This window comes from Diabrotica undecimpunctata, chromosome 1 (genome assembly GCF_040954645.1).
Source record: "Diabrotica undecimpunctata isolate CICGRU chromosome 1, icDiaUnde3, whole genome shotgun sequence".
NCBI classification, from domain to species: Eukaryota; Metazoa; Arthropoda; class Insecta; order Coleoptera; family Chrysomelidae; genus Diabrotica; species Diabrotica undecimpunctata.
In genome coordinates, this window is record NC_092803.1 from 126,664,409 (window position 1) to 126,687,478 (window position 23,070).

At 34.1% G+C, this 23,070-nt stretch overlaps 1 protein-coding gene across 8 annotated transcripts in view; it reads left to right on the forward strand.

Moving 5' to 3' along the window:
- Window positions 1–23,070, forward strand: part of RhoGEF2 (Rho guanine nucleotide exchange factor 2) — a 498,291-nt gene that overhangs the window by 422,649 nt on the left and 52,572 nt on the right. For all 8 annotated transcript variants that reach the window (XM_072519486.1, XM_072519503.1, XM_072519501.1 and 5 more), the window contains 4 exons: window positions 10,664–10,848; window positions 15,163–15,541; window positions 16,721–17,041; window positions 20,187–20,398. In XM_072519486.1, coding sequence (XP_072375587.1) covers window positions 10,664–10,848; window positions 15,163–15,541; window positions 16,721–17,041; window positions 20,187–20,398 — 1,097 coding nt within the window. The remainder of the gene's footprint in view (window positions 1–10,663; window positions 10,849–15,162; window positions 15,542–16,720; window positions 17,042–20,186; window positions 20,399–23,070) is intronic.

Consider the following 23,070-nt stretch of genomic DNA (forward strand, 5'->3'; position numbering starts at 1 on the left):
TAGCCATTTTTATCAGCATTACCGTCCAATCCTATAATCGACAAAACCGCAAAACAGATTAAAAACTATATAGAAATGAAAATAGCACGGGGAAAACAAGACACGAAAGCACTCCATGGATGAAGCATAGTGAGAATATTACTCCTATATGGAGCGGAAGTATGGCCAATGACAACATTAATATTATACAAAATAAGAACAATTGAACTGGACTTTATGAGAAGATGTTTACAAATCACCAGAGCAGATAGAATAAGAACAGGGAAAATTAATATGGAACAGAATGGAAGTAGAATGCTCAATTACAAAAAAATTGGAGAACAGAGCGCTGCAGTGGTACGGGAATGTACAAAGAATGCTAGAGCACAGGTGGCCGAAAATAATATTGCACTGAAAACCGCCGGGAAGAAGACGGAAAGGAAGACCTGCTACAAGATGGAAAACATACATAGGACTATGTTAGATAGAGACAGTAGAGAAGGCGACTGAGAAAATTAGAGTGCCGTGGAGGACGAAAACGGCGAACTCATAATTTTTAAAAAACCGAAGAAAGAGAAGAAAGAATACGGACAATGAAAGCATGAATATTTTCGGAAAGAATAAGAGATCTATTAATCAATAAACGTATTACTAATAACAATCTCGGAATTACAACAAACTCCATAAAGCTGATTCTATTGAATGTATCTCCAGCAAAAATAACTAGTCAAACACTAATCTGTAGCATATTTATAAACCACATCTTTGTCTGTCGCAATATCAACAGAGTAGTTGTAAAATGTTTTCATAAATATATATGGGACAGGATATGAACACGAGATTCGATGAGGATGATGCCCCCTTAGAAACAAATTTTCCATCTACCTTTCACTTTTGATCAATGTTTTTGTACTTACTTTTCATTGTTGGTACGAAACTGATCTTCCAATCGTACTTTTCAAAGAACGCTGAACATAATTATCTCGTTATTATTAGCTTTCATAAATCAATATAATTACTATTATTAAATAACGGTATTGATGTATTTTGATATGATTATAAGTCGGTTATTCAGTATAAATAATTAATTACAAGTTGTAGTTTTCCTTTGCTGTTGCTACAATTAAAATCATGCAAACAATAACTTTACATTGTGCATTACTAAGCATATTGGAAAAAGGTCAATTGTTGAAAATATATCGCGTTATTTCCGGTCATTAAATATGTCAAACCAATAAAAAACAGTAGTTAATATAAGTGTTTAACTACATACAACTAAATAAATCATAATATGCAATTTAAGTGTTTTTTTTTTTTTTTTTTTTAATTCAGTTTGATGGCCTTGGCCGAGCCAATTAGCCAGACAAATTTAAAGACAAACAATTTTTACAATCAGAGGAATTTTTTACAATTAGAGGAATAAACATATAATCATCCGTACAATCTAACGTGCAATTAGTAATAATTAGCAATTAACAATTAATAATTAGTAATTAGTAATTAGTAATAATTCTTTTTTTTTTTTTTTTTTTTTTATTTTTTTAATTTTTTTTTTTTTTTTTTTTTTTTTTTCCTGCGCTAAGACATAACCCGATTCAACATCTCGGAGGTTTACATCTTTTTTTTTTTTTTTATTTCTTTATTTTTTTTTTTTATAATTTTTTTTTTTTTTTTTATATTTAATTTTTTTTTTTTTTTTTTTTTTTTTTTTTTTTTTTTTTTTTTTTTTTTTATATATTTAATTTTTTTTTTCTATAATACAATATTTACTTAAATATAAGTTAGTTTTAAGCTACAATTTATATTTACAGTTTTTGATATGTTCGTAAATCATTTTTAATATATTGATATCTCTAGAGAAAATCAAATTGTTCAGGTAGACGGGAAGTGGAATTTTTAATATAATAAGATTATCATAAAATTTGTTAATGTTTACTGATTCGTGGGAACATTCAAGAAAAATATGTAATAAGTTACCTTCTTTTCCACACTTGCAATTAGGTGACTCCGCGAGACCCAACTTGTACATATGAAGGGGGGTAAGAGCATGATTAGATCTTAATCTGTTTATAACCCTTATGAAATGGCGATTTGATAGAGTATGAAACCATCTTTTTATGGGTATTTCAGGCTGCATTTGTTTGTAATTATTTCCAGTTCTCGTGTTTCGATAATATGTTTGCCATTTTTCTTTTTGATGCTGTTTACTAATTATATCAATGTCTGAAAAGGGGAGTAAGTTCAAGGGAGCTTCTTCGCCTATGTCTAGGGCAGATTTGGCTAGGCTGTCTGCTATTTCATTGCCCTTAATGCCCGCGTGTCCCTTTATCCATGATATAATAATGTTTTTCCCTAAATTTGTAATTTTATTGTAAATAGTCATAATTTCTAGTTCTATATGATTTAGTTGTTTGGACCTATGTACGTTTGTTAGTCTGTCGACGACACTCTTGCTGTCTGTAAATATTATGCAGCTGTAGGGTTCGTTACTATGTATATGCCTTAATGCAAGAAGAATCGCTGTCATTTCAGCAGTGTATATCGATGATTCAGCTGGCAATTTCAATAATTTTTTAAATCCGCTTTGAACATTAATTAATGCACATCCTACTTTGTTTTGTACTTTAGATCCGTCTGTAAAGTAAAACTGATAGTTTGGCCATTTATGCCGTGTAAATGATTGAAAAGCGACTGGATCTAAATTACTGTCCATAAAAAAGGTATTAATATGTTTTGAAAAAAGCTCTTCTAATATATGGGAATACATAGGTGAAACTTGATTTTCATACGTATAGAAAGTATGTCGGTATTGAGATATCCTCAGGTAACTATTTACCAGGAGAGAACATTTTTTCTTTGTCCAATATTTATGAGTTAGATCTAAAATTGATAAAATATGAATATCCTGTAGATAGTTAGTATTTTTCCCTATGGCTCTAGTAATGAATTTATCACTTAAAAACTCCCGTCGAAATTTCAGAGGTGGTTCTATCGCCTCAACTTCCATTATATTAACAGGTGTAGAATTCAAATATCCAAGACAAAGCCGAAGGCATTTATTTTTTTGTATTTCTAATTTATTTAAATGTGTGTTTGCGGCAGTTCCATATAAATGACAACTGTAATCGAAAATGGGACGAATCATAGTACGGTAAAATAAAAGTGCTACATTTGGATCAGCGCCCCAGTTAGTTCTACAAAAGGCTCTTAGAATGTTCATTGCATTTTCAGACTTTTTTATGACATGATGAATTTGATCCTTCCATAGGAGTTTTCTGTCTAAATAAGTACCGAGATATTTTATACAATTTTTAATCGGGAACTGAATTTGACCTACTTCCAGATGCCCTTGTGGAATTTGATGTTTTCTAGAGAAAATACAAATTTCAGTTTTAGATTCTGATATATCTAAACCAATATTTTCATAGTGATTAAGAACAGCTTTAATTGAGAGATCAAAATTATTTTTACATATATCCAATGATTTGTGGGCTGTGTAAACTACTACATCATCAGCATATTGAATAATTTTTGTTGGGCTATTAATACAATTTTCTATATCCATATTATATAAAATAAATAGTATTGGGCTTAATATGCTACCCTGTGGAAGTCCTATATTCGTAAGACGTGGTGGAGAGATGGAATGGTTGATTTTTAAAAAAGTTGATCTATTAGTGTACAATGTCCTCAGAAAACTAGCTATGGTGATGGGGAAGCCGATGTCTAATAGCTTTTTATGCATAATGTCCAAGTTAACGGTATCGAATGCAGAGGAGACATCAAGAAAAGCAGCCATAGTATACATATTATCAGTAAAGTTTATTAGTATGGATGAGACTAAGGCAGTTATGGCATCTTGGGTTGATTTTGATTTTCGAAATCCATACTGAGATTTTGGGAGAATATGTTCTTGCTCTAACCAATGTTCAATTCTATTTTTTATTAACCTTTCTAACGTCTTTAGGAAGCAAGAGGCTAAGGATATTGGTCTATATGATCTACTGCAATTTTCTGGCTTACCAGGTTTTTTAATAGGTATTAGAATATATTCCTTCCAGCTGTCTGGAATTTGTGACGTATCATTCCAAATGTCATTAAAAATATTTAATAATGATATTTTATAGTGGTGAGGAATATGGTATATCATGGAATATGAAATATTGTCTTTACCTGGAGCACTGCTATTTTGTTGACTAAGTACTCGCTCTAACTCCCACATTTTAAATGGTTCTTCTAAGCCAAACCTATCTCTTGACACTGTTTCGCTGTATTCTGGAAAATGTTGTGAAGGTACCCACTGTGGAGATATTTTCTTATGAAATTCATCTAGCCAGCTGGATTCTGGATCTATTGGAATCTTGTTGGACTGTTTGCGGTTTTTAAAAGTGTTTACTTTCTTCCACACTTCACTGATTTGTGTTTTTGAATTTAGGCTTTCGCAGTATTCTACCCAATTCTGTTTTTTCTTTTGTTTGAAAAGTTTTTTTGCGACAGCGTCAAGTCTCTTAAATTCAACTAAATTATTTCTTGTAGGATCTTGTTTATATTTTCCATATGCAATTTTTCGGTTATCAGCGGCGGTTTTGCAACTTTCACACCACCATTGGTTCGAAATTCGTCTCTTATGTGTTCCGTTAGATGAAAACTTTGGTATTGCTAAATTGGCTGCTTTATTAATGTTTGCTATTAGAGTTTGATAGTTTCCAGGAGGATTTACAGCTTCTAGTACAGATGTGTATAATTTCCAATCGGCCTTGTTAAGATTCCAGATCTTGTGATAGTTTTGAGCTGTAAATGAAGTTATATGATCTGTTTCCATGTTAATGATAATCGGAAGATGATTGGATCCATGAGGGTCCTGTAGGACTCTCCAAGTAAAAAATTTTGAAATATCTTGTGTACAAAAGGTTAAGTCAATAGCGGATGGACTCTTACTAGTTGCTAATGTGGGCGATCCATCATTCAAGCATATCAAATTACAATGATCAATACATTCTAAAAGTTTTTTACCATAGCTGTCTTCAATTTCGCAGCCCCATGCGATACTGTGGGAATTAAAATCCCCACCAATAATAAACGGTTTAGGTATGTCTTTAAAGAATTCCAACCATTGACTCTCAGATATCTTGGTCTTTGGTTCAATGTAAACTGACACAATATTGATGGGATTTTTACCTCGAAGAATTTTAACTGAAATACATTTGTGAGTGAAAGGATATCTATTTTTAAGATTTATTTCTTCGCATCTTAAGTTTGATTTTAATAAAATGGCAGTTCCACCATAACCGTCTGCCCGATCTGATCTAAAGCAATTGTAACCTTTAAAATTATAATAGTATTTTGATTTAAACCACGTTTCTGAAAGCAATGCTATGGAAATATTATTTTGATATAGCAGATATTCTAGATTTACTTTATTAGCTACTGCTGAACGACAGTTCCATTGCAGCAAATTTATGTTCGCGTTTGTGTCTGCGAATTTGAAGACAAGGTATGGTTTACATGTTTACTAATTAATTCCACAATTTCAGATTTTGATACATCGAAATTGTTTGTTTGTTTTATATTACTTATAATATTGAGAACTACTTCTAAAACTAAACTTATTGTTGCATTTAATTCCTCTGATTGTAATTTTACTCCGTCTGAGTTTTTTAAATAATGTTGACTATTAAAAATTCCCCCCGAGACAAAAGAGGTTTTTGGTTGTGTAAGTATTTCTTTTCTTGAAATTTCAATGGGATCAGGGCTGGTTGGTCTGTGCCTTTTGTTTGGGTTTGAAGTTGTAGGAGAAGAAAACATATAATTAGTAAAATTGTTATTATAGGATTTGGGTTGTAAATTGTGGGACTGTGAGTACTGAGGTTGAGAGGAATGATACTGTATTGTACTAGAAGGGGTAGGTCCAGATTGAGGCCGTTGGGAATAATTTGTCGAGGATATTTGACCACTTTCCATGGCAGAAGTATTATGAGCGACTATGTTTGCGTACGTATTTTTTGGGACCTGTTTATTTGCATCAAAGAAATTAATATTGCAAGAGCTCATGGTTTCCTTTACAATTTTTTGTCTTTTAAATTCTGGACAAGCAGACAAATTAGTAGTAAGATGATTTCCTTGACAGTTAAAGCACCGTGGTATGTAATCTGAATTTTTACAATCTTGTGTGGTATGGGACTCCTGACATTTGCTGCATCTTGGTTTACTTCGACACTGACCTCCCAGATGACCAAAACGGAGGCAGTTATAACATAATAATACTTTCTGGTTATACGGCTCTACCTCCTTGATAACTTTATTAATAGAAATATATTTTGGTAAGATTTGTGATTTGAAAATAACAATGCAAGACTTTGTGGGTACATATTCTACTATTTTACCTTCATCCGTAATTTTTTCTACTTTACGTTTTATTCTTTTGACATTAGATACTTCAAAAGTGCAATGTTGATCAAATTGTCTTATTTTATCTTTTATGTACGCCTCTGAAAAATCTTTTTCTATATCTCTAATAACACCTTGTCTATGAAGAATAAATTTTGGGATATACAATACAAAGTTACTTTTAACAAAAATATTTTCGTTTTTATTATTTATTAGAAAATTTGCTGATTTATAATCCTTTAACTTGATCCTAACCCTATTCCGACCTATAGAATCGATACTTATAATTTTATTGTCTATCTCCGGAAAGTTAGAAAGAATAATATCTCCGATTTTAAGAGCATTTAATTTACCTTTAAATTCGACCGAATTATTCTCAACATAAATATGATACGGGCCTAAATCAGTACTTACATACAAAAACTCCTGTCTTTCTTTCGATGTGTTATCGTTATCGATGGTCATTGCTGTTGTTGTTTGTATATCATTTGTATTTTTTTGACGTATATCTGGGGGCACTGGGTCGTCTGGGGGTTTCCCCCCGACTAACTGGTCCATTTAATTGTTCTTAAAACTCACAATCTAATTTTATTTTTACACCTAATCTGCAGATTTATAAAAACACAATTTTTAAACGAAAACAGTTTAATTTCGTTCCGCTTTGTCGATAGGCACGTCCGATTCGTAGGTGAACTAGAACACGACTGAATTTAAGTGTTCATTCTGTATTTTTTGATTTGACTCAGTGCGCTTAGTTAATTAAACAATATTTATTACATTCTAATATTCTTTCTTTATCTTTTTCTGTATGAAAATTATATTCTAACTTGTTGTATATCGGTGGCCGGTTTGTCGAAGTTCTTAACAAATCCACCCTACATGAAGTTAAATTTTTTTTCATATAACTATTCAGAAACAACATCTTCAGTTAACCAGTCATCTTATTGCAATAAAGTAATAGTTACCATCGCTGCATGGCCTTTGATAATAATGTCGCAGTTTCTGTGATATAAATTGTCTAAAATATTCTCATATTATCTATAATGTTTCAATCTCTAACCTACTTCACTTTTAGTATTTTTACCAACACAACATACGTTATCGCAATACATCATCTACTGGAGTTCCGGTGTAACACCAACCAACCAGAACGAGAATTAATATTTACGTATTACATCTAAGTACTTGTACATATTATATAGTAGTTACTCCATCGTACGTAGCACAATTATTCCGATAAGACTTTGTCAAAAATATTTAACATGTTTCTCGGGAGTAAAGAATTATTTTTACATAAATAGACAAAAATCCAAGGCATTAACCCTACCTTCGTCTTCTTCTTACGGTGCCTCTCCGTTCCGGATGTTGGCAATCAGCATAGCTATCCTAACTTTACTTGCAGCTATTGGGAATAGTCCGGTTGGAGACGTATTGAAACACTTTCCTAGGTTTTGAAGCCAAGATATTTTTCTTCTCCCTGGTCTTCTCTTTCCAAATACCTTGACCTAAAGATTGAGTTCATTGTTCATTTCTCATAACATGGCCAAAATATTCTAATTTGCGCTCTTTTATTGTGTTCATGATCTCGCATTCCTTGCCCATTCTACCTAGGACCTCAATATTAGTCACAGGATCCACCCATGAAATTCGTAAAATGCGCCTGTAACACCACATCTCCAAGGCATCGAGCTTTCCTAAAGAAGCTTCAGAGAGCGTCCATACCTCTACTCCATATAATAATGTAGAAAATACATGGCATCTGGTGATAGATATTTTGGTACTAAGTGGAAATCGTGACTTCTGAAAAGAAACTTCATCTTTACCAATGCTGATCTTGCTTTCCCTATGCGTTGTTTTATTTCAGTAGAGTATTCCCATTGACGGTTTATGTTAGTACCAAGATATGTGTAGCTGTTTACCCTGTCAATTGGCTGTTGGTTTACCAAAAGATGTGTATTTAATATTTCTCGCTTACTAACTACCATGTACTTTGTTTTGTTGTATTGAGATCCAGCCCATATTCTCGACTTATATCTGATATTCGCGACATTATTGCTTGTTAACCATCTAGGCTATCTGCAAAAACTACTGCGTCATCAGCATATCTAATGTTGTTTAGACGCACTCCGTTAACTAAGACGCCTTCCTGTACTAGTCCTAATGATTGCTCGAAGATACGCTCCGAGTACATGTTAAATAGCACTGGAGACAGAATGCATCCTTGTCTCACTCCTTTATCTATGGAGATTGTCTCTGTCAACTGGTCATCCACTTTAATGTTGGCAGTTTGGTTGTAGTATAAATTATATATAATTCGCAAGTCTCTATCATCCAAGTCCGCTTCTTTCAAGATAGAGATGAGCTTGTTATGTTTTACTTGTTAATGTTACTTCCACATATTTCTTTCAAGTGTCTAATCTCTCTTCCACACTCATTAGTGGATTACCTTGGTTGTCTGCCCAACATCTAACTTTCCTAGGCTTGTATAAGCCTGAAGGTTCTTTAACTTTTTTGTACATATTGAATGAATAGTGTTTCTGTTGTAATAGCTGTATTTCCGCACATTGTTCTCTCAGCTGTGTGTCCTTAGCCATACTGATTGCTTTTTTGATCTCTTTGTCTATTTTTTTGTATAATGTCTTTTCCTGATCTTTGACCTTTCGCCTCTCTTCCATCATATCTAGAATCTTATTTGTCATCCACGATTTTTCTTAACTTTTGGTGGTTTGAGGAATTTTTCTTGTATGTCTCGCGAAACTCAATGCAATTTTTCAAGCTCCTGGTCTATTAAATCCGTTTGAATAACGGTATTCAAATTGCTATGTATATTCTGTTTTACACTCTGTTCTGTGCGTTGGTCTTTGAGTAGCCTGATGTCGTATTTTGGGTTGACACTACGTCTAATCTTCTTTAGCCTGACCCTCATTTTGCAAATCAGTGAGTTATGGTCTGACTTGATATCGGCTCCTGGGTATGGCTTGACTGATGTAATACTGTTGATCTTTTTTTAATCATAATGTAATCTATGTGATTTCTGACTATGAGGCCTGAAGTATCTTAAGGTGATTTCCACGTGTATAATCTTTTGTATGTAGTAAGTGTTGGTAATTACAAACTCTTCTTCTGATACAAATTCACCCAATCGGTCTCCTCGCTCATTTCTTTCTCCAAGCACAAACTATCCTATGAATTCTCCCGATTAACCCTTCCTAATCTACTACTATTTAAATACTTTGAAATGTACATTGTAAAACTTAACGACAACGTTGGAGTCAATATATTGTCAGCCATATTTATCTGATCTGTAAATGGATAAGTTAGGTCGCTGCTAAACGGCTGCTTTATTCTGCATTAATCGAATCTACACAATACTAGACCACTCAAATGCTCACTGCAGAGGTCAAGAATTGCCAAACTTAAGAATATAGATTTGGACTTTTTTCAGAGTCTCGTCTAGTAAAAATATATTTCCAGGAAATGGCACGGTATTTTACCATTATTTAACCTATTTTTCGTCCATTTGCTGGAGCTTTTGTCCAAATTTTCCTCCGCGTACATGGTAATACTCGTATTTATACTGCGCTCATTGTAATAAATTGTTTGAAAAACGAAGAAATTTATGTATTACCATGTCCAGCATAATTCAAAAATCTCAATCCAAACGGGCGTGTACAGCACGTGTTTGAATTAAGAATTATTATTCCATCTGTGATCAACATTTAAGATGCGTTTCGTTCTCTGGAGCTCTGATAGAAAGTGGGCAGCAAACAGACATTGGCAATATGCATTTGACTATGATTGATAGGTCCGGAGTTGCTTTAAAGGAACTTAAAAATCATACTTCGTATTAAACATAAATTTTATTGGTATTTTTGTATCAAGATTTTTTTGTAAACTGAAAAAAACCGTATTAAAATTTTTTTAAGTAAATACATAATACAATACAATACGTTTAATTAATTAAACACATATAGTGTAATTATTGTACACAATATTATGTGTCAATGGTCTTTACAGCCGAGACACATTAATTTAAATAAAAAAAAAATATTATTTTTATATAAAATTATATACAAACTTACATCTATTTATAAGAATATCCCTAGACTTTTCTGATGTGTGTAAAATATAATCGTGATATTTAAGTATTAGGATGATTAGTCAAAACTTCTAGCATACTTGACTGCAAACTTGGTTCTAAAGCGACATAACAGTTATTGTGAATATTTAACCTAATTTTGCAATGGAACTGTAGTAGAAAATTAATTACACGCATTTAAAAGTAATTTTTGTTTAGTGGCCGCCTCTCTGAGAGTCCAAGTAACAGCGTGGATGCTGTCACTCAGGATTCCGCCAGACGAGGTACTTTGGACTCGGACAGTGATATTGACGCCGAATCCGAACAGTGGCAAAATTTAGGATATCAAGAAGAATTGAAAAACCTTCCTCCACATGAGAAAAAAAGACATGATGTGATAAATGGTAAGTTTCCTTTTTTTGGATCTTTAAAAAAATAATTGATTCTCCCCTATTTTATTGACCATGTATAATATGTTAGTGGTTTTATCAAAACTTTAGATTGAGTAAATAAACAAAAATTGTCAAAAAACATCAAACTACTCACAACTGCTTAAATGGTTCTTTTTGAAACTTGCGCAACAAATCTTCATCTATACTACCTTCTATATATTCTTCAGCAAATCACGTACTGTTCCAACCACCATGTCAATTCAACATTGTCATACTGGCTGTAGTGTCTGTCAGAAGAGTTGCCGATGCTCGACGCAGACAGTGATCTGAAATTTTAAAGTTGAAATGCAAGAGTTACCATCAAGAAAAAATTTAAAATATGACTATGTCTTGTCTTAGTCATCATCATTGTGACTTTACAACCCTGTGTGGGTCCTAGCCTAACCCAAGAATTTTTCTCCAGTCGTCCCTATCCATCGCCTTCCTCCGCCAAGCACGTATTTCCATACTTCTCTTGTCTTCATCGATGTTATCTAGGAATCTTGTTCTGGGTCTTCCTCTTCTTCTTTGACCAATAGGTCTATCAAGGAGCGTTTTTCTAGCTGGGTCGGTTTGCTCCATCCGCATTACATGGCCTACCCACCTCAGACGTCCTATCTTTATGTGTTTACGATATCTGGTTCCTGGTATATCCTATAGAGTTCGAAGTTGTATCGTCTTCTCCAGACACCATTTTCATTTACCGCTCCATAGATGCGCCTTAGTATTTTTCTTTCGAAACATCCTAACATATTTTCATTGCCTTTTGTTAAAGTCCGGGTTTCTGAACCATATGTTAGGACTGGGCGTATTATTGTTTTGTAGAGTTTTACTTTTGTATTTCTTGATATAACTGTAGATTTAAAAAGGAGATTAAGCCCAAAATAGCATCTATTAGCCGTGCAAATTCTGCGGTTTATCTCTGCGGTAGTGTCATTTTCAGTATTGACGAGCGTTCCCAGGTATACAAATTCGTTAACTGCTTCGATGACGTCATTTTCTATAACAAGTGGCCGTAGTGTTTGTGGTTGCATACCTATTTTCATGTATTTTGTTTTATTGGTGTTTATTATTAAACCCATTTTTGTAGCTGCTTCCTTTAATGCCACGTACGCCTCTCGTGCTGCGTTTTCCGTTCTCCCAACAATACTGATATCATCAGCATGTCATCAGATGCCACCAATCACGCATCTCGATGTTCATCGCCCTTCCTTCTGGAACATATAATTAAATTTGATTGGTTGAGAAATGAAAAGGTTTCATATAAAAGTTAATTTATCTTTAAATATGGGACATTTTCGGATCTCAAGTCAGTAGTGTACAACTCACGGTTTTACCCGTGTAGGGTAGCTCCCTAGAGCACTTTGCTCGAAGGGCTCTGTTTCTTTCTAAGACTCTGAAGCTGAGTTTTTTTCTTCTTAGAAAGAATGTGTTTTATTTTATTTACCACCTTTAATAAAACCACAATGGCATTGTCTCCTCAAGATAATGCCACAATAAGAGCGTACCGGCCAACTACGCAATATTACACCATATTGCGCAATAGTTGGATAAATTAATAAACATGGAAACTTGCACCAAGTTGCAATCAGTTTTTCCTACGTTTATTAATTACACCGGAGACGACATGGCGCCCAACCTTCAACGAACTCTACCACGACTCCGAGATGTCAGAGTTCTCATGCTCCGCGATCGAAAATCGCAAAAGTTCCAACACGATGCCTGCATCAAAACCACTCAAGAAAACAGCGGGGAGAAGCATCGGATGTTAGTACACCACACTAACATGCCGATATCCACCTTCTGCAGCCCTGAAACCGTCGATGTGCCACATCTCCGACGAGCCAGCCTACTTGATGCTAAGTACCTGATGCAATGGATGTCTCCGCAGTGGCCAGTCACTGCCTGCCCTACCATTATGTGGTCCAGAGCACCACGGAGGCTCAGGCAAACTCACCGGTGACATGCAGAGGGGAAATGTACAGCTAGAGAGGACGAAGCCGCCGTAGAGGAGCACGTCGCCGAGGATGGACCTGCAGATGCTGTCCACAACACCGATCACCGCCTGTGAGTGTTTTTGTGCAGTGTAAGTGCGCGCTACGCGAGTGTACGCGAGTGTAGTGAGTGTTAGAGGACTTGTAAGTAATTTGACAATATAGACATATTCATTTTGATATATTTCATCTTATATTTGATATATTTTATGCATTTTTTTTTTCTTTCCTATATGTGTATTGTAAAAAAATTGTTTTCTTAAGTTTTTTAATAAAATCATCTTTTTTTATCAGCCTCAGAGTCTCCAAAGCAGGGGGGATGTCATCAGATGCCACCAATCACGCATCTCGATGTTCATCGCCCTTCCTTCTGGAACATATAATTAAATTTGATTGGTTGAGAAATGAAAAGGTTTCATATAAAAGTTAATTTATCTTTAAATATGGGACATTTTCGGATCTCAAGTCAGTAGTGTACAACTCACGGTTTTACCCGTGTAGGGTAGCTCCCTAGAGCACTTTGATCGAAGGGCTCTGTTTCTTTCTAAGACTCTGAAGCTGAGTTTTTTTCTTCTTAGAAAGAATGTGTTTTATTTACCACCTTTAATAAAACCACAATGGCATTGTCTCCTCAAGATAATGCCACAATAAGAGCGTACCGGCCAACTACGCAATATTACACCATATTGCGCAATAGTTGGATAAATTAATAAACATGGAAACTTGCACCAAGTTGCAATCAGTTTTTCCTACGTTTATTAATTACACCGGAGACGACAAGCATATGCTAAGATTTGCACAGATTTGTTATATATTGAACGGGTAGTTGTGATTTATGACGTACGTATTACTTTTTCCAGAGCTAGATTGAATAGTATACAGGAGAGTGGGTCTCCCTGACGTAGCCCGTTATTTGTTTTAAAAGGTTCAGAGAGTTCCCCCTGGATTCGTACTTTGCATTCAACTTTTTCAAGGGTTAGTTTGGTTAAACTTACCAACTGATTTGGTACTCCTAGGTCTATCATTGCTCTAAACAATTCTCTTCTATTTACAGAGTCGTAGGCTGCCTTGTAGTCTATAAATATGTTTTGCGTGTCTACACCGTATTCCAGTGTTTTCTCTAGAATTTGTTTCAGGGTTGAAATCTGATGAATTGTTGATTTACCACCTCTGAAACCAGCCTGGTATTGTTCTATTATTCGCTCTGCATATGGTGCCATACGATGGCATAGTATATTGGAGAATATTTTATACGCTGCATTTAGGAGCGTAATTCCTCGATGGTTAGAGCATTCAAAGATATCTCCCTTTTGTGTATGGTGCAAAGTATTCCAATATTCCAATCATTGGGAAGGGACTTCTGTATCCATATTTCTTTTATAAGCTGCTGTAGCGCTATATGATATCGTGGCCACCATCTTTATATAATTCCGCTGGGAGATTATCTATTCCGGGTGATTTGTTTCTGACTACTTTGTTTACATCGTCTTTAACTTCCAGGATCGTTGGTGGATCCTCCTCCCTCTCGTCTGCTCCGCTTACCTCGCAGCTTTCGTCTTCCGGGTTTTCTTCTTCTTCCTCTATATTAAGTGTCTGGTTAAAATATTCCGTCCATCGGTTTAGTACGTCTGTTCTTGTTGTTAAGAGATCGCCATTTAAACTTCTACATTGATTTTTGTTTGCCTTAAATTCTTTTCTGTTGATGTTAACTTTCTTATAGAATGTTCTGAATTCTTTCTCTCTGTTGAGGGTTTCTATATATTGAAGTTCCTTTTTTAAGTTGTTTCGTTTCTTCATTCTGTGTATTTTCTTTTCTTCTCTTTGTCTGGTAATTCCCTATACTTGTTCTAGTTCGGCGGGTAAGCATTTTTGCATAGGCTTCATTTTTTTCTGTGTTGCGTCTTTGCATTCATCGTCAAACCAGTGATTTTTTCGGGTACAAGTTTCTGTTCCTATTTCATCTTGTGCTGCTATGTCTTAGTGGACCATTAAAATATACAAAACTACATACCTGGGCACATGGTATAGAAGAAGCTTTCAATAGACTCTTTCCCACTCCAATATATACATGAATCAAAAATACAGTTAACGTGCTTCATACTGCAAAAAATAGAGGAACTTTTAATTAAATTTGTCGAAGAACTTCACATGGAAAGAAGATCCAATATACCGGAAATATTCAATTTAGGTTTTAAAATATGCCATGTATATAAATTTATAAAAGTTGTGGTATTCCCCAATGATTTCTTTTCCCCTTTAGTTATAGATAGATAACATTTTATTTTATTTTTAGAACTCTTCCATACCGAAAGCTCGCACGTAAGAAACCTGAAGGTCCTCTACAAGATCTTTTACAAAAAAATCCAAGAGAGTCATACCCTAAAACCAGACGAGCTAAATCTAATATTCCCAAACATTAAAGAAATTCTCGACATCCACACAGATTTCAATAAGGAAATGAGAAAAAGGCGAAGGGAGGACACGATAGTAAAAGAAGTAGGAAGCCTATTAGCAAACATGTTCGGTGAACGATATGGAGAGTCGTTAAAGAAGGCCGCGGCGACTTTCTGTGAGAGGCAACAGATGGCGCTGGAATTTATTAAGAAGAGACGGGAGCGGGATTCCAAGTTCGATGCTGTGCTTACTGAGTGTGAAAAGAAGAGGCAGTGCAGGTAATAGAACATTTATTTTTCATAATTTCATAATATCCGTGTGAACGAACATTGTTTTATACTATTGGCAGTTTGGTAGATATATATTTTGAACACGGTAAACAAGTAATGCAAAAAGTAAGAAAAACGTCAGAAAAACTAACAGAACTGATAATGACATTTTTTTTTAAATTGCAATAGACAAATGTTCGTCTATGTTAAGGAATCTAAAAACCAATACAAACAACAAGACCGAATAGTCAATAAAAATATACGAAAACTATGCCACATACAAGACATACTAGGATGGTGAAATAAGTAAAAAAACCACCATTTAATGAACCAATGCCATTCTAATACCACAATTAGCTACGTATAGAAGAACATAATCAAAAGATACCTAGATAGACCTCCCATAATATGACATGAGAAATGTTAATTAAATACATTAAATACAAACACTACTTGGCGATATTTACGTTCTTGAAGTCAAATATAATAATTCGGTCACATCATTTAACCAACGGCTCTTTTGTAATAGCTGTATTTATCTTAGATCTTAAAACTATCACGTTGCTAATTTTCTGGATATTATGTGGCAGTTAAATAGTTGGTTTAGAGTGTTATGAATACCGGAAGGCAATTAGGTAAAAGTGGTCAAGAGAGTAAAGAGAAACTGAGGTATAAATCTTTTGTAGTTACAAACTTTTAGAAACATGCATACAATGTATGTTACCCATGCATATCACGATCTTGTGTGAAGATGACCGAAATATAGTTTGTGATTAAACTTTGATAACTTTAAGAAATGTAATTGACGTGCTTTATTAATACCAGCATCTTCATTTATATTGTCACCACAAATATAACTTTGGAGTTTGCTTAAAAATATTTGTATACCTTTACTTAACAGTTCTTTATGAAATAGTCTTAGCATACCATATAAAATATGACAAGATTTCATCTAACTTTTGATATTTTTATTTGTTAAAGTTTTGAGATGATGATAAAAATGCCATTTCTAGGGAGGAAGTTACTAGTTAAAATAACTAAAATACTTACTAGAGGCATACTAAGTAGTTTACAAACATTAACATTAGGACTTAATATCTCAAAAGTTAAAAAAATTCACAAGATTCTCTCTTTCACTCATTTCCCATTGTTGTAAATATGTTAACTAAATATATTATTTATTTTTAGACGGTTACCTTTCCAAGGAATTCTGCCTACAGAAATGCAGAGGCTTACCAAATACCCCCTTCTTATCGAAAGGCTGATGCATAGCGTGGAATCAAGTAAAGACAACGATCAACCGCTTAGTCAAGTCGAGGAGCTAGCGATGTTGAAGAAGGCTCATCAGATGTCCAAAGAGATCTTGAACCAGGTCAACGAAGCAGCCAAACTTGCACATAACAAACACAGGCTGGAAGAAATACAGAAACATTTGGATACCAGCGGATTCGAGAGATCTGAGCAACCAATAGCACAAGAATTTAGGACTTTAGATTTAACGAAATTTAGGTAAATTTAATATGAATTTTATGATTTCATCCGTCATTCGACTTTTACATATTTTATAATATATTCAAGTGGATTTCTCCAATCCGAGCTCTACAATTTTATTTTTTAAAAATCGACCAACTCCCATTTGTTTTCTTTCTGTATTGCTCTTTCTACTATTTAGTATACTAGAAATGGGGAAAGTGAAGAATAGAAAAAAATAAACAAGGAAAACTTTAAATGACACAAGTAAAACAAATCGATATAAAGAATACATGAAAAAGCTAAATTAAACACAAAATCTTGAAAACGTGGGCACGGGAGGACTTGATATCTCAAACCCTACAGCTGAAAAGCTGTATACCTCGGCTTATTGCCAAAACCAGCTAACTCCACTTTTCAAATTTTTGAGAGATCTATGTTTTGAACGTTGAAATCGTCTGAAATTAAAAATGATTTATTAATTCAAAAATATTAAAGTAAATAACATTGCAAACGAAAAACTCTGTAAAAAAATTGTTAAAACGAAGTGTAAATTTTTTGCGACACTTGTCTGGTTTTGGCTGTACAAAGTTAGTCATCTTTTGGCCACTTTAAACATCGCTGTCCCCAACATCAGGCTCAGGTATACTGTCCTCGATGTCTGTCGAGTTCGGTAACGGATTTATAATACTGGGTGACGACCTGGGATGATTCCTGATTGGCCTGATCCTGAACAGATCCTTTTCTTTTAACTGATAAGTCGAGTCGAATCTGCAATACCTAATTTAAGATTAATAATAGAACTGTTCTATAAATTTCTTTTTTATGGAGCATAGATTAAAATTAAAAACAAGAGAACAACTACAAGTCCAGACATCTACTGAAGGATAATGTACATCTCTACAAATTATTATCTATGCACAATCATCATCATCATTGGCTCCACAACCCATGGTGGGTCTTGGCCTGCTCAAGGATAAGTCTCCATTCTCTCCTATTCTTCGCCTTGGCTTTCCAGTTTCGTACTCCCAACATTCTCAAGTCTTCCTCCACCCGATCCTTAAATCGTGCTCTGGGTCTGCCTCTCCTTCTCACTCCATCTATTCTTTGGTTATAAATATGTTTTGGCGGCTCTATCTCATTCATTCTCTCTATGTGACCTAACCACCGCAGACGGTTTATTTTGATGGACCTAATAAAGTCAGGTTTGTCATACAGGCGGTAAAGTTCGAAATTATAGCGTCTACGCCATAATCCCCTTCTGTACTCCTCCATATATATGCCGGCGGATTTTACATTCAAAGCATCTTAAACGTTCTTCATCGCTCTTTGTCATCGTCCATGTTTCCGACCATTTTTTAATCCATAATAGGCTCTATTTGCCAGATATATCCGTCTGTTAATTTCTGCACTTACTGCATTATTCTGATTAATTTGTGAGCCTAGGTATATAAATTCTCTTACTCCTTGGAAAGTATATATTTCGATCGTTAGATCTTCGGGTTATGCTACTTGTATATAATTTGATACTTTCATACTTCGTCTTACTAGTGTTAACTTCTAGTCCCATTCTTTTTGTTGCTGCTATCTATGCACAATATTGTACTATAACATATCTGACACTTGTCTTGTTTTAACGGAACTAGAATATTGTAAATAATAAAATATTATTTTATTTTAATAGGCAACTGCACATATCTGTTTTTGTCAGTACATTCTTTAAAAATTTTAATGCATTTAATCTGCATTTTTTTTTTTCGTTCTTTTTTTCAGTGTTTTCGTGACTATATTACTATACAAATTTCAGTGTTTGTAGAAATCAGTTTTTTGCCCAGTAGTATGGTTCTGAAACTATATTCATGTGGCATTTTTATACTTATATACATTTATACGAAATAGTCCTACCTTCTTAATTCGTTATATGTAGGAGCATATATAATATAATTGGCTATCCTGTTTTCTACATTCCTATCCGTTGCCTAATATTTAATTAGAATTTAACTCAAATACGAAAACCTGCCCAGTCTTGGCCATTCAGTACAAGAACTACTCATTTACAGTAGTTAATTCAGATTTTATTAGCATTATTTACATTCATTCGCATTTTGAATATTAGCATCTTCAAAGTTTACTAACTCTATCTCGCGACGAAAGTGACAGTCCAAAGACATCTAATCCACTCCATCTTAAGACATTCCAATATTGAACATAGGTCTCCCCTTCGGTCCTATATCTTTCTCTATCTCAACTTACAACTAAGTAAAAGCTTCTGGTGTAAAATGGTATATATTTATTTACAATTTTCGTTGATGACAACCTTTCCACTTTTATAAATGTAAATTTATGAATTCAGTTTTTGAAATAAAAATTGAGAAATAAAAAAAGGCGAACTGGAGTTCTAAGGATCGTGGGACATTTTATTTATTTTTTTTTAATTGCCAAGAGCAAGTGCGACTGCGATTAATTTTGGCCAGATGCAACCCTTATCTTAGGGAAAGGCCTGCACCCTGGCGTCAGATAAGTTGTTTTTAAAAACAGCATGTTTAACTGTTTACACTTACCTATGAATATAGACCACAGGTACAGTCTGTCCTAAAGATTCAAACCGAGACTTATGCAAACAAAAATCAAGTAATATTGATATAACTTGTTTTTTTTTACAACATACGCCTTTCTCTTCAATTTGGTGTTTTACAAGAACTGTTAGTAAAATTTCTTCAAAATTTTATTATCACGCAAAATTTAAGTTTTTTGTGCAATTGTGGAAAAGTTATTAATAATTTTGAAAAAATCGACTTTTGAAGCCAATTTTGCAATAATTAAGTAACAAATCAACAAAAATAACTTAACAAAAACTCATTTTAAAGATTTTTTATGCTTTTTTAGTATCACTTTTCCATTATAATTTACCGGTCTTCACCTTTAGTATTTAAAATTAAATAGCGATCTTACATTGTTTATAATTTTTTTTAAGTTAAAAATGGCGTTTAAGCTTTTGCATATTTTGTTTATTACATATTGTTGTCACCAAATTTATCAAAAGCAGTTGCTAGATACCTCTATCAAAGAAGGTCACGAAAAAGGGTTTGATTTGCTAATTTCTCTGGTCTTTTAATACGAAACCATTTACTCAAACCTAATACAAATTGTTGAAAAATAAACTAAACATTTTGTTTTCTTTTAGATTAATTTTAGAAGGGAGTATGCAGCTAAGGCGGCCTAACAAACCAATAGTACCAGTTCATATATTACTTCTAGAGGAAGCGGTTATGATCCTCCACAGGGATAGTGACAGGTTTCTCCTCAAATTCTTCCAGTCCGGTTCGCAGGCACAACCCCAACCCCTTTCGCCAATTATTAAGATGAATATGCTTTTAACTAGGGCCAATGCTGTGTGTAAGTATCAAGGAGGCAGGAGTTTGTATTACTATTTGCAGTAAGCAGCTTTACATATTATTGATAAAGTCTTTCAGTCCATTTACAAATATTATCACATATTCGGAATTACATACCGTTATAATAAATTCCTGAGGATCAATATGCTCATTAACAACGATTTTTGAATATGTTTTAATTTTAAAAGCAAGCGTTATTACAAAACTACGAAAGACATGTAAAGGGAAGTCTAAAAAGTAGAATTGAAATTGCAACATAACATCCACTACGTTTAGTCATATATTCATATACTGTATCGATATGATGAATACAGAATCGAATTACATAAATACAATAAAACTACTCATTTTGATCATTCCTCGATTGTGGAAACTCTTCTTAACGATCAGTTTTATGATATCAAGTTATTCTTAAAGCACAATCAGTATGATAAATAACTTGTTAATTTTTGATAACATTTTTGTTATACAAACAAAATTATTGTTTCAAAACTACCTAGAATTTTCATCCTCAATATCGGTCAAAAACTTTCTTGTTAACTTTCTTATAATCATGTCTACGAATGGTTTTATAATTCCGGTCTAACTGTTTGTTGGCAGGTATACAGTTAAGTTTAAGAATTAAATACGAGGAGAATTATCGAATTTATTACAATTGTACACAAGCTCAATATAGTGAAAAGACATACAAGACGGAGATGAGCGTCTTTAGTAGTATTATATCAATCGCGATTGATTCGTTCGTTTTGATTCATTCACTTTAAAGTAGTGAACGACCGAATCCCGCTAGTTCGTAATGATCCCATCACTTGGCCTCTCGTGCGGTGACAAAAATCGATTGATCAACCGTTGCGTCGACGACGCCGATAGAACCAAAACAAAATACCACAGCCGATACTCTTATTATTTTCGGTCGTCGGTCATTTCTCACTTGCGACGAAGACCGATATATACCAAGCGGCTGAATGCGTTCGTTTGTGTGAATAAAAAATCAAAATACTAAATATTGAATTAAGAATTGCGAGCAAGTCATGGATTTAGCTAAAGACCGGGAGTATAGGAATTGGAAAATATTCTATCGGGCCCCAGCGATTGCTTTCGCTTGTGTTGTTGTGTAAATGACAATAAATATTTATTTATCAGATTATTTATTAAGTTTATCCCAGTAAATAAATTATCTATGTGTGGCCATTGAGGCATTGGTAACTCTTTTAGCATTATATAACCAACTGGCTAATCTATATGTTTTCACGAGGATCGGTGCCCTGATAAAGATCAAGATTGACTAGATTACCATCCCTTGTATTTAACGACCACACCTATACCCTGGCCGCTGAAAACATGGAATCCAAGGTCGCATGATCACTCAATGCAAGCATCGACAGGCGCTCGAAACTAGACCTTATGGGAAACTGTTTACACCGTCATTATTTGTATTATGATACTATAACTTAAATGTTTTATGTATCATGGTTTGTGTTTCACTTTTGCCGGCTGGTGAATTTTGTGAAAATGTTTAAAATTAATGTAAATCAATAACCTCTAAAAAACGGTATAAATATATTATAGCAACATTGTTAGTTCGTTTTTGTTGAGCGGTGTAAACGTGGGAAAAGTGATAACATAGGAAGAGTAATATTTAAGAGTGCGTGCCATTCACATGATCATTCCATCTTTTCAGCGGCTCAACTATAGTACCCAAAACGTATCGGCTTACCTGGGATAAATTCTTTATATCCGTGGCGCCCGTAATATTTGATAATATATTCATCGTATGATAAATTCTGGACATACTGAAAATTGGCCAAACACTTTTCCTTTAAGTGGTTCATTAGAGAATTTTTCAATTTTAAAGAATCTGTCTCGCTTCATAGACTCTCCTACCTTCTTGTAATGGGTGTATCATCATCTTTCATGTCCCAGTAGAGACGTGTTGCTGGTAAATTATTATATCCGCTAAGTATAAGGATTCCGAAAAAACAACGTATTTCTGAAGATTTTTTTTCCAGGTCAGCTTCATTTTTAAAATGAAGGTTCTACGAGGTATTTAAAAATTTTTTCATAAAAAAATAATTCAAATAATTCAACCGGCGACATATCTTTACACGTAGAAAAACTGGTTGATGAAAATTTTCGGTGCATTGCTTGAATATCGTCTGAAATCCACTTGGCTGGTAATTTTTTGAAGAGACGATCGGAAATCCAATCCTTTTCTTCGGGAGGAATCGAAATAATATTTTTATGCGTTGGACGAATGTCTTCCGAAGTTATCTGAAAGTAAAATGAAACCGTAAAACATATCTGACTAACTTTTAATAACACATAATGAAAATATTTTTGTACATACCTATCTTCTTAGCTATGTCGATATCGTTGCACTCCCCAATTCTACCATTATTTAGCAATTGAAGCTCAGCTGGAGCACGCAACTGACGACCTATAAATTTAAAATATTGAAATTTTAATGAAGACACAAAATAAAAATAATTTTGCCATTCAGATTGTAAAGCTCCGTCCTTTATCTTCGTCCGCCGAATCCCTGTCAGTTTCCACGTTGGAGTCAGGCAGCTACACAAAAATTTAATTCCCTTTCTGCTGTAGGTATCTCGTCATCACCCCATATGATATCCAATGCTTTAGAAAGCGAAAAACCTTTTCTAAAATGTTAAAAGT